We start from the raw sequence: 12268 nt of genomic DNA, 5'->3' as shown, positions 1-12268 counted from the left end.
TCTTTACTCATAAATAAAAATACTAGAAATAATACCACCAAAGAATTTATTTTAATTGCTGCATTGTTTCATATTTTTATTGTATGCTGGGGATGGATCAAGCCATTGAGGATTTGGGGTCCCAGATAGGACATTTCACTTTACTCTTCACTTGAGCAACAGCAGAGAAAGGGTTGTAAATCTGGGTTTTACTGCAATCCCCAGCCCTTAACTTACCAGAGACTAGGAACCTTCTGAGGTGATACCAGGTAAGAATAATCTCTTGCTCACTGCATTAAGTGGATAAATCTGCAGATAGTAGGTACGAAGTTCTGTAAATAATACATATTTGCATATAAATAACAACATCACTTTCAGCTGTCACTGTTCTATCCAAGAGTTAGCAATCTTCGTATATGTTATTGAAGTGTATTTATGGATGGGATTCTGCCTTGGTGCTCTGAGTGGTGCCATGTGCCAGAAATGCAGCACTGCAATACCCTAGCTCATGGGGCTTGGAGACAACTGGATCCTGGGGCCAGGGCAGAAGGAGCGGGCACTTCCACTGCTGCCACTTCCTCACTTCCAAGAAGCAGACCTCTGACTTTTGTTATAATGAGAAGGAAAAGAGGTCATAGATATTGATGAAAGCAAAGACAGCAAAATGAGAGGGAGGAAGAAACCAAGGAGAAGGTAGTAAAATGCTTATTAAAGTATTTAGCAAAAAAATACATATAGAGATAATATGCTTCTGTCCCTCCAGCAGTTAAATATTATCCTTGGTAAGTTGAATTTCATTATTTTTGTCCTTGTTCCAGTTTAACTGAGCTGGGGGCAATTATTTTGCAGGCAGTCCTTCTTACAGGAGGTGTATTGAGTGACAAAAATGCTGACCTGTACAAAAAAAGAATGATGGCAAAATGTCAAAATTATTAAGAGACAAAACTAGTATTAATTTTAGGTGTTATTACTTACATTTGTTGCTATTCCAAATTCCATCATGGGTTTTCACTGCTTGTTTTCTTTTCAGTGTCCATGAAAATTTTATATGCTGGCTACTGTTACTGAATTTTCTAAGAGCGGGACTTCACTCAAAGCCTGTAAAGCTGCACGAATGATTGCCTATATTTGATGGGTTTGTGAGAATATGAAGCTTTCCATAGAGTTAGTGCCTTAGTGATGCTCTTTTAGCATGGGAAGGTGGGGCAGGTATGTGTGGGACAGGAGAGCAGCTGCACCACTTAGAGCAGCTTGCGCTGGGAAAAGAAACCACAACGTTGTAAGTGCTGCTAGTCCTGAGCGAGTAATTTCACTTACAGCTTTCCAAGGGCTTTTAGCTCAAACCCTAGGGTCATTTACCATTTAAGTGTGCTTCCACCAGCAGCAGTAAATATGAAGCGAAACCATGTGGATGTGATGAGCAGAACAGAACACGGGCAGATGAGCTGGGCAGGCGAGCGTGCAGTGGGAGTGCAGCCCTTCGCAAGCAGAGGGGAGCCAGGCTGACAAGAGGGCTGTGTCAGGGAGGTGGGCAAAGCTGTGCTCCCAGTGAATAAACGCGCTGAGAAAAAGTGCAGCTGTGCTTTTTTAATATGCACTGCAGGAGATTTCAGCAGCCTGATGATATATCATGCATTAATGTTGAAAAGATAAACACATTTGGAGAGCACAGGAAGGCCTTGTGTTTTTATGTTAGCAGAATGCTTCCTAATGAATAAGAACGTGCTGCTGGCTTCACAGAGCCATATGGCAGCTTTTCTAATTTTAGTTCGGTGCAGATGCATAATTCTCCCTTGTTTTACCTCCTGAAACCTTCCTGAGATGTTGCATAGTTTTTCCTGTAAGACTTGATCTATAGTTTCTGGGGGAAAATATGTATTCAAGAGTCTAAGAGCTGCTTTGCTCTGGACAGATGTGTGCTGTGTGATGAAAGAGCAACCTCACTATATAATCACTTCCCTAAAATAGTAGCTAACTTTATTCACAAGGATGGGATAAGCTGGTGTTAAAATTGATTGCTGAAATAGTTGCTGTTTCTTAGGCACTGCTGTTTTGAAAAATTGCTTGCTTTCAGGGAATAAAAACAACTTGTGTTGAGGCAATGGGAACTGGGTGAGGACATGCATGGGGATATCAAGTTTCAAGTGAGCCATGGATCGCAGTGCTTTGAATTACACAGCTACAAGGCAGAGTTGCTTTCCCTGTGGTTAACCAAGCATCAAAATAACTTGCACGTTCTTCACTGCTTTACTTCATCATGTGTAGTGATCCAAAACTACTCACATTACCAAATACAATTTTTTGGGTTTTTTCTCTTTTTTCTTTTATTCAAGTTGGTACATTTGAAGGCACTTTCTGTACAGCCCTATTCATGTTAAAAACCTCCTGTCCATTACCAGAGTCAATACAATTACTTAGCAATAGTCATACACAGATGTTATTGCATCTAATATTTGAAATGTTATTTAATCTAATGCTCAAAACTGTAAGGTCAGCTAAAATATAGCCTTTGCTAAGTATACTTCCTATTTTTTGTTAGCCTTAGTTTTTAGTAGTGTATCTACCCTTACTTTTGGGCAGTTAGATACTTCTGCGTTTTTGATTGTTTGGATGTTACTTTTGCACAGCAATTCAGAAGGATCACGCAGGGCAAACTTAGATATATGAATTAGGCAAGGCAAGAGTTGTTGGCTAATACTTGCCAAAAATGGAAAAGATGAGTTGTTTTCTAGATAGTTCCAGTGTAAAATTAAATTGCATGTTTCAGCTTTGTGTAGCGTTTACATTCACTTTCAACTGATGTTCCTGTTACTGTTATAAAGATCTTGATTTGTATGATTTTTAATTTTTTTTGAAAAGGGCAGAGTTGAGTTTTCTAGTGCCACTTATTAAAATCTCTTTGTTTATATTTTTAATCTATTGTACAGAAAAGGTATGTGATTTGAGATAAGTGTGGCGTTTCAATAGCAATTCCAGAAAATTACAAAGAGCAGGAATTACATATAGGGCATCTGGAAACCCTGTTTTAAACACTATTGGATAGTGAACTTGAATTTACCTGTTACAGGGTATTTGGGGTTTTTTTGGTTTTGTTTTTTTTTTTTTTTTTTGCTTAACCTTTTTTTTGGTGGTTTTTGGAGCATGAGTTTTTGTCTGCCCAGCATTTCACCAGCATCTCTTTTTTGCTCTTCTTGTTCTGTGAAGATCTTTAAATGTTGCTCCAGTGAAAAATAAACTACATCTGTGTTGATGCAAATTTTCTCTTTCAAATTATGCTTCATCTTTTTTGAAATTCCTGCAGAGGCTAAGTTTTGCTCTATTAGTTTAAAAATGCTTGGTTTTGCAAAGAGCACGAAGGGGGAAATACTTCTGTAGCAGGTTTCCTTAAGGAAGTTGGAGCAGAGCTTGAATACAGACAAAGAGAGCTTTTTGAGTGGTTCAGCTGGTCCTGCCTGCCCACCTGTAGGAAAGTAGAGTTTGAAACACAACCAAGAGAAGGTGATGCCTGTCATTAACACTTCAGAGTCTGCTGTCAGAAATGCAGAGAGAACTGACATAGTTTGAGTTGGGAGGATGGAAAACCAAGAGGGCTTGCTAAGTTAAAATGTAGCAGGAGACTTCCAACTATTGCTTTTGGCTTCTATTTCTCTGACTTATGAATTTCTGTTAAACTAATGTGATTTCACAAAGGTTTGCTTTCAGAATCTGGAATGAGCTTTAAATAAAGCTTGAGGCTTCCCACTCATAAATTTGTCAGAAAATATTTTTGCGGGCTTTTTTTTCCTTCTTTATTCTGTAGGTTAAATGTAGAAAAGTAAATACAGTTTATGATCACTAGGAAGATGCCCAATTGAAAATATTAATATGTATTTTAGTATAATACTGCTTATGCAATTGTAAACATCTCCACAGTTTAAAGTCTAAATTACACACATCACTAAAATACTACATAATTGGATGTATATATTCTTTGTAGTATCTCTCTCAGGGGTACTTGCATTTTATTTAAATTTTTTTCTCTCTCTAGGCTAAACTCTTAATTGAGCAGAGCTAATAATTATTTAATGTGCTTCAAGTTTATACTACTGTAATTCAGATAAAATATGCTTGATCCCTGGTAGCTGTATTCATTAGGATGGGACCAGTTTCTAATTCCATGCTGCCTCTCCAGTGCAGAATTCCCTGTATGGAGATGAAGCCGTGGGAAGTCCCTTCCATGCTGCTCACATCCTCTGGCTGCAGAAGGCTGTAAATACAGCCCTGTAAATACAACCTCTGCCCACACTCTTGCTCCGCTGCCTTTGGCCGCTGTGCCTGTAGGATACCTGGTAGCACTTGGCTGACATTTAACAGGGGCTGTTCTAGCAGGAGGCATCACTGGGAGCTGTGAGGTCAGGGAAGCAGCTCCCACTCTCCATGTGGCTGCCGTGGCAAAATCCAGTGGCTGTGCTTAGTCAGAGGGTAACACCAGGGGTTCTCCTGGGGCTGGGAGAACAGGGTTCTGAGGGCTTTGCAAGGTTGGGCCTTTACAGCTGTTTTCCTAAGCCTTGACATTCAAAGATCATTAATGTAGCATAGCAATTATAAGCTCTCTGAGCTTTTGATTTCTTTGTTGGGCTCCCATGAACTCAAAAAAGATAGAAGTAAAAAAGGGAAAGTGAACTTTACATTTTTGCACCATTACTTAACACTGGAAGCTGCAACTGTTAAGGAAAACGAAGAATACTGACTTGTGATAATGCATTATTTTGTCAGCATTAGAAATTCATGTATCAATCATTGGTTTTTTCCAGCCTTTCTGTAACAAATTTTTGTTGTCAATTAGCCCCATGGGCTGTATTGCTGAGGGAGAGATTTGCATTTCAAGACATTCGCCATGACTGACTGTCAGGACGACACTGCTGACAGGATTCGCACTTACTTGTCTTGAAAGTGCTGATAAAGTCTACTCGAGGGGCTTTGTAATTCAGTCCAAAATGGATCATTTATTGCATAGTTGAATGTTATTAGTAGCTGCAGCTTCTAGCAGTGACGTGAATTACAGCTGGTCCTACTCAGAGGCTGTCTGAGGCCTAGGTTTCCTATACAATGCCACTTAAATTTAAGTGTGGCTTACGGCCTGGATGTGTAGCCTCTTCTAAGCTCTCCAGCTACTTGAATTCTTACCCAATTAAGTTACAGATCCAATTAGGAAGTCAATCATTTTGGAGCACTTGTGATTTATACTGCTTTTCAGAGTGCCTAGCCAAAGTTCATGAGTAGTGAGCATTGAGTATTAGTAGTTCATGAGTGGTACATTGTCACCATCTCTCGGAAGAGAGGGTGGGTAACATTCGAGTAGAAACAGAGTTTTCATATTTTCTCCATTCATTACGCTTTTTCCTTGAGAAAGCACTGAGTTTATTGATTCCACAGAGATGTTGGGTTCTCTGAGGAAAAGAGTGTAAAAGAAAATGAAGAAGTCAGATGGTTGTGAAGGACAGCTGGTGATGAAGCAGAAGCAGTTAGGGATCAAACAATCAAAATGGAGAAAAGAGAGAAGTAGAGAGGAAAGCAGTGGCTCTCAGGAACTGGATGTGAGGTTTGAGAGAATCTTGGTCTGACCTGGTATTGCAGCTTCTGTATTGATTACTATTATAATAATTTAAAATGTCCTCTTTTTCCTTTGTATAAAACCTTATCAGTGTGCATGAAAGAAAACCATTGTTTTTATCAATGTATAAAAACTCCATGGTTGTAAGAGTGAGAAAAATCAGCAGCAAATATTTCGTATTATGTAAAAATAATCAGTAAAAGTAGTCTGCAAACTGGTGGCATAAGGAAACTGTAATGAATGTGCTTTCACACCATTGTTGGATCATATCTGCAGCCCCTCCATTTCTGGCTCATAGAGAATAATTCCATGTTCTCCCATAATCAAGATGGTATCAATGGCTGAAACAGTGGTCAAATGAGAGCAAGAAGCTGGTATCCCTGTCCATTCTAATATTTTGCAGCATGAAAATAAGAGATCACTTTATGCTAGCAGGAACAGATGGGAAACAGATATCATCACTGGCTTTATTAAAAGCTCAACTCTATTTTTAGAGTTCTTTTAGAATTTTTAGAACATGTTTTCAGTTTCGTATCATCATATGGTGCCAACTCTGCTGTGTTGTAGCATGGGAAGGATTGTTCAATTGTTTTTCTGTTACACCTAATTTCTGCTTTTTGCCAAAACAAGTGAGGTAAGGAAAAAAATAAAATCCCACCCCTAGTCTAAACCAGAGATACTAATTCTATGTCCTCGTGAGTTCAAGTGGCAGAGGAAATGTTAATAGTTCTTTCTAGTGAATTTATTTCTATGAGATTATGCTAATCAGACTGATTTAAAATTAGATGGTTAGCTGCAACTCCATCTTCAGAGCAATTTGCTAAATCATTATTCACAATGGTGTTACATAGTGTATAACACCTAAGAAGACAGCTAAAATTTTTGAGTCTTTTCATGAAAGCAAGAAACCATAGAAATCTAGGATAAGACAGCCCAAGTGACCAAAGCCTTATTGCCAGCAGGTGATTGCTGACAGAACACCCAGGGCTTCACAAAAGCTGCTCCTTTACTCTATGTCTGAGCAGCACATATTCACACTGACCTTAAAACCTATGCCAGGGAAATTCAGAAGAACTTCACCTGCATTATTGCAGATCTACAGATAGTGGAAAATACTGTACACTTGGATACATTTTAATTTGCATGACTGATGTTTTAATTTTCACTCTCGGTAGTTTTCCAAAGGCCCTTTGTTCCATCTGCACGTGGTACTTTCAGTAATTCCTATAATGAATGTTCTTCTAGTTTATTGTTGAAGACATAAATTCTTGTTAAAATTTCAGTGTGCTTTCATGTTTAGTAAAATAATTTATTGCATTACATTAAAAAATAAGAAATTTATATTATTTTTAATATTCTAGATTGCAGGATGGTATTAGCTTTTACATAACTGCTGCTTGAAATATAGTAAAATAATTTTGAGTATAGAACTCAAATTTTGTTTTGAGTATAGAACTAACAACAAAAAGTAACTGGTTTCATTAATTTACAATGTACAATATGCATTAGAATGTGTATTTTACATACTGGTTTTATTAGTTTTATTAATTCATCCTTAAACAAAAATAGCATTATTGAAATAGAAAAATTAATACAGTTCATTACTTGATAGAAATTATAAGCCCACTAGGTTTGAAATTTCTGTGAATATCTCTTACATTTGGAGTTGGGTATAACCTGTGATGCTGTATACACATTTTAACATATGGCATTATGTTCCAGGAACTGAAATCATTATTTTCTTGCCTGCAATTTTCAAATGCAGCACTTGAAATTGTATGTAGTTCTAATAATATATTGGTAAATAAGGCGGTATGAAAATGACGTGATAGTAAGAACGTGGGTGGAGACATGGCAGCAGAACTGAGGCCGCTCTTTCTCGGTACTGAAACCGTAGATTGTGGACTTATGTTTTTCCTTCTAAATATAGCAGTCATGGAAATGCTCTGCAGCTGTAAGCTTTGCCTGCTCTTTTAGATCAGTCTTTGACTACACCTTGAGCCTAGTTTTTGCCCACTGCACCTTCATAAAGAGCCCTTGTCTTTGCCCAGTGTTAGGCTCTGTAGTTTGGTGAAATTTCTAGCAGAGAAACATGAGAAATTATTTCATTTGTGTCACAAGACCTAAAAACTGAGAAGCAAATAGGCTAGCTGTGCTTCCGTTGAATCATTATGGGAGACTGTCTAATCTCATTTTCAGAACTGTTGCACTGTAAGCATTTCACAGCTCTTCTCAATGCTCTGTGGCCTCTTGGTGTATCAGTGAGATCAGTCTTCTGTCGCTTAACACATGGTATTCTCTCTTGCAGAAAAAGCAGCAGCAGCTAATGAAGATGAAGTGCAAAAAGCAGATGTATCATCTACAGGTCAGAGTGTCATCGACAAGGATGCGCTTGGACCAATGATGCTTGAGGTAAAGAGCACAAAATCCATGTATTTAGGGCAGTTCTGCTCCTCCTGGGATGAATGAAATGAAAAGGTGTAGTCAGAGGTTGCTGTGAAGGAATGGTCAAGAGAGACAAACCATCCTGGCTATTGGGATTACGCCATTAAAGAGTAGACAGCATATTTATTTCTCTTGCATTCAGTGATGAAACTCTCAACTTGAAGTAGGGAGAGACCCAGAGAGTTCTGCTTCTTTGTAACATGGACAGCTTGAGGGGCTTCAGCTGACAGCAAGTGTTGGGTGTCTGCTTGTGCATGTTTTATTTTTTCTGAACCACAACAGCTGTGGAGGACCTGTTGCACTTAAACATTGACTTATGTGTACTGTAGTATACAAGTGAATAATATTCCTCTGAAATTGCATGTCATTGCTATACTGCTTTAATATTTTATCATTTCAGCACTTGAAGCAGGACTCTTCCCCCTAGAATATGAAAGTAATCTAGGAGAGATTTTCAGGATGTGTATTTCAGTTTTTTCAGTTAAGATTTCTGTCTCATTTTAGCAGTTATTTTGATACCCCAAAAGGCTGTATGATTCAAGCCTAGCTTCCAAATGTGTGTTAGCAGTAATGTTGGGTAGGTATGTTATCAGGGATCCTTATGTCATGTGCACTACTGCTTTATCTGCTTAAACTCACTTGCAAACTGTTTATTCCCATCCCATTCTGACTGTGGACTTCATTTGTAAGGAAGAATAAATGTAACTTTAGGTAACATAAAACACAAACTCTGAATCAAGCTAAGGGAACCAGCTTTGGCAGAAGCATAATTATTCTGTCATTTCTGAATGCCTATGTAACAGTTTTAAGTATCTGCTCTATTTTTCATAATTGGTCAAAAGAAGACAGTTTTCTATACTGTGCATGAAATAAAGGCTCTAAATTCACACTGCAAAACATAAGATTAGACAGGTTGGAGGCATTGTTCTTTGAAAAGTGGGGATAAGAAATTAATTTATTTTATTTAATATTTATTATACATACTCACTGAATTGAATGTTGTTGGTTTTGCATCAAACAAGGTTATGCATTCATCTCTTACACTGCTGTGTTAAAATTTATCTTTAATTTTCTGTTAATTTAATTGTAAGGACCTGTTTTGTAAAGACAAGGAAAATAAGAATAAGATTATATTTTTCATGGCTTATCTTGTGTGATTGGCTACTGCAGCAAACATGGCATGTAAAATCAACCATTTATTTTGTTGTTCCATTTAATTTAGTTTTCCTTTGCATATGAACAATGAAACATTGTGGAAATTAATGAACCACAGTCCTTTTGCACCGGGAAACTTACAAAGGACTGAAAGTTGTTCTGTATTTGCTGTGGAAAGACTACAGATACTTTCTTTGTGTCTTTATCACCTTAAGGAAATGCAATTCAGTTATTTAATCTTTACAGAGCCCTTTTATACAACGTCTTAAAAACCTCCTACCTTTTCTCATTGCCAAATAATAATAAAAATTGCAATGCTGATGAACAGTTTATTAGTTGATTTGGTTTAGAAATGTTATTGTATGTTTTTATTAGAGAATAAAACTGAAGAATACTCAAAATAATGAGTGTTACCAGCTGAAGAAAGTGAGTAAAATTCATCAGGCAGCTGCCTCTGAGGAATATTTTAACATATTTCTTGCTTAAAGCATAAAGTAGATAGGAAGAAACTGTGGAAAAATAGTCAAGAGAGAGATGACAACATCTCAAAGAACACAAATGTATTTTCTGTTCCAATATATAATCTAAAATATCTGTTTTCTTGATTTCTCTTCCATCATACTGTCCATTATTTGTTCACCCATTTTCCCAATAGCTCTGAAAAAGTTTTTGATTGCGGTGGCTGACATCTGGGAACAGAAATAAGAAATTACTGCGAAATTGGAGGCTTCTAAAATATTCAAGTGTCTAGGTGCACTAACTTCCTCAAAAGCCTGCTGCTGCTTACCTGCAAGATTCTTTTCTTAAGAGAATGGAAAGAAATGAGAGACTGAAATATAAGGGCCTTTGTTGCTCTAAGCCCAGATGGCCACATCTGTGATCAACTCAAGAAACAGCTGTGAGGGAACAGCACAGAGAGCACTTCTCTGCCAAACAAGTTGCCACTCTAGGAAACAGTAGGGAAAACTGAAGGTTATTGTGGGATGCCAGTAACTCTCATAATCTCTTGCTTGCCATCTCCACCTTTGAAAATTTTCTCTTTAGGACTCCAATAAACGTCTGTGCTAGCTTTGGTTTTGCAGCCCCTGTGAATTGATGTGTGGACAGCTGCCAAGCAAGATGGTTCAGCCAAACCCACACCCTTCTGCCAGCTCTAAATACCGTGGCTTCTATGGTTGGCCAACTGGAGACTGATGTGGCTAGCATCTTTTTTTTCTTTAATTAGTTTTCAGCCAACTCAGCTCTCTGGTCAGCTCTTCATAGCCTCACACAGTACAGGTTGCTGTTGTGGTGTAGGGAGTACTAAATCAAACAGGCCATGCTTACACTGGCTTTAAATGGTGGTGAAATGCAGCCTAAAACACCAATCCATAGCAGAGATGCTGATTATGATACTAGAAATTATTATGCTGAAAATTACACTGGAGCCTCAATTTATTAACTAATTTGTAAATCTTTATTAGTTAAAATAAATACTACTCAGCATGAAAATGTAATAAATGTTAAGAAAGTACATATAAAGGATGGAACTCACAGAAAGTGAATCAACAGGAGGAACCAAAAATTATCAGAAACAAAAAGAAGGCAATGATAAAAAACAATGCCAGAGAATAGAATTTGTGCCAACAAGAGGACAAAAAGACCTGGTTTATCTTAATTTAGAGGCAGTCAGGGAAAGTACACACTTACACATTTATTTGTGGGTTTTATTATGTTTTAATTTTAAAATAGGTCAAAGAAAGCATTTGTCAGCCATTGGCTCAGCTGCTCCCCTTGCATTGTGCTTTCACTGACCCTCCCCTGGAGCAGAATCATTATCTAACTTATCTAAGTAAGTTAGGGAAGAACCTCTGGAGCTTGTGTATTCCTACCTCCACTGCAGTCTAATCTGAGTAGAGCAGGTGGGCCAGATCTGAGTCCAGCCAAGGTTTGAATATCTCTGGAAGGTGGTTTTGAAGTCTCTTGCCATATCTGACCACCTTCATGGTGGTTTTTTTTTCTTGTATCTCCATGACATTTCCTGATTTGCAACCTGTGTCTGTTGCATCTCATCCTTCCCTTGTGAACCTCTGGCCTAGAGCCTGGTTCTGTCATCTCTTTAGCCTTCTGCTGGGTGGCTGAAGGTGGAAATAAAATCCATCCTAAGCCTTCTATTTTATCATCTAAATTTGCTAATTGCTCAGTAATGTGCAATGTTTTAAACATCTCTCTGTAACCAGTGGACAGAACTGCCTGCTAAGACCAAGACATGAGTTGTACACTATACAAGTTGGGTCAAATCAAAAATGCCTGGTGCTTGCTGTGGCAGCTCCTCCTTGTCTAGACTGTTTTGCAGTGAGCTGTGTTCAGATTTAGTATGGATCCACTTGGTTTTGACCCACAACGAATTGTGGGTGGCCTGTTTTTCTAATTTATTTCTGACCCTGGAGATACAATAACTAACAACTCTTGTAGTGATTTCCTGCCAATCCTTAGAGAGGTGAATAAATCAGGCAAAGCTGCAGAAGTCTGTGTAGATAGTTAATTGAATGCTTAGACAAAAAACTTTGGTGCTTTTAAGTTTTTATTCCCCCTTTATCTGCTTATATGACATAAAATTAGAGGGATGATATATTTCTACCATCTGCAGTCATGCTTGGAGATTGTGGGTTTCATTATTTTGCAAGGTGTGTACCTTTCTGTGCTTTTACTCTGCTGTCATATAAGTAAGATTAGATGCTCAATCTGAAATGTGTCCTTTGCTCTTAGAGACAATAATGTAAGAACTGGGATGGATATGGAAAAATTCAATTATGTCTCCTGAATGGAGTATTTATTTTCTGTGTATTTTGTTAATCTGATTGTTTGCTGTTGTGTTTTTCTCTCTCTCTGATTTTTTATTTTTCCCCTTTAGGCCCTAGATGGGTTCTTCTTTGTAGTGAACCCAGAGGGTAATGTTGTGTTTGTTTCTGAGAATGTGACACAGTACCTGAGGTACAACCAAGAAGAGCTGATGAACACAAGCATATACAGCATCCTGCATGTAGGGGACCACAATGAATTTGTCAAAATCCTGCTGCCAAAATCTTTAGGTATATAACTTCTCCCGATATTGTA

The 12268-nt window shown here is 37.9% G+C and overlaps 1 protein-coding gene across 4 annotated transcripts in view; it reads left to right on the top strand.

Annotated features, from left to right (window-relative positions):
* NCOA2 (nuclear receptor coactivator 2) overlaps nucleotides 1–12268 on the top strand; it is a 188808-nt gene that overhangs the window by 129310 nt on the left and 47230 nt on the right. For all 4 annotated transcript variants that reach the window (XM_064706216.1, XM_064706215.1, XM_064706217.1 and 1 more), the window contains 2 exons: nucleotides 7881–7984; nucleotides 12066–12243. In XM_064706216.1, coding sequence (XP_064562286.1) covers nucleotides 7881–7984; nucleotides 12066–12243 — 282 coding nt within the window. The remainder of the gene's footprint in view (nucleotides 1–7880; nucleotides 7985–12065; nucleotides 12244–12268) is intronic.

The sequence above is a fragment of the Zonotrichia leucophrys genome, chromosome 2 (genome assembly GCF_028769735.1).
Source record: "Zonotrichia leucophrys gambelii isolate GWCS_2022_RI chromosome 2, RI_Zleu_2.0, whole genome shotgun sequence".
Lineage (NCBI taxonomy): Eukaryota > Metazoa > Chordata > Aves > Passeriformes > Passerellidae > Zonotrichia > Zonotrichia leucophrys.
Note: the sequence above shows the minus strand (reverse complement) of the source record. Positions and strands in the feature narration are given on the sequence as shown.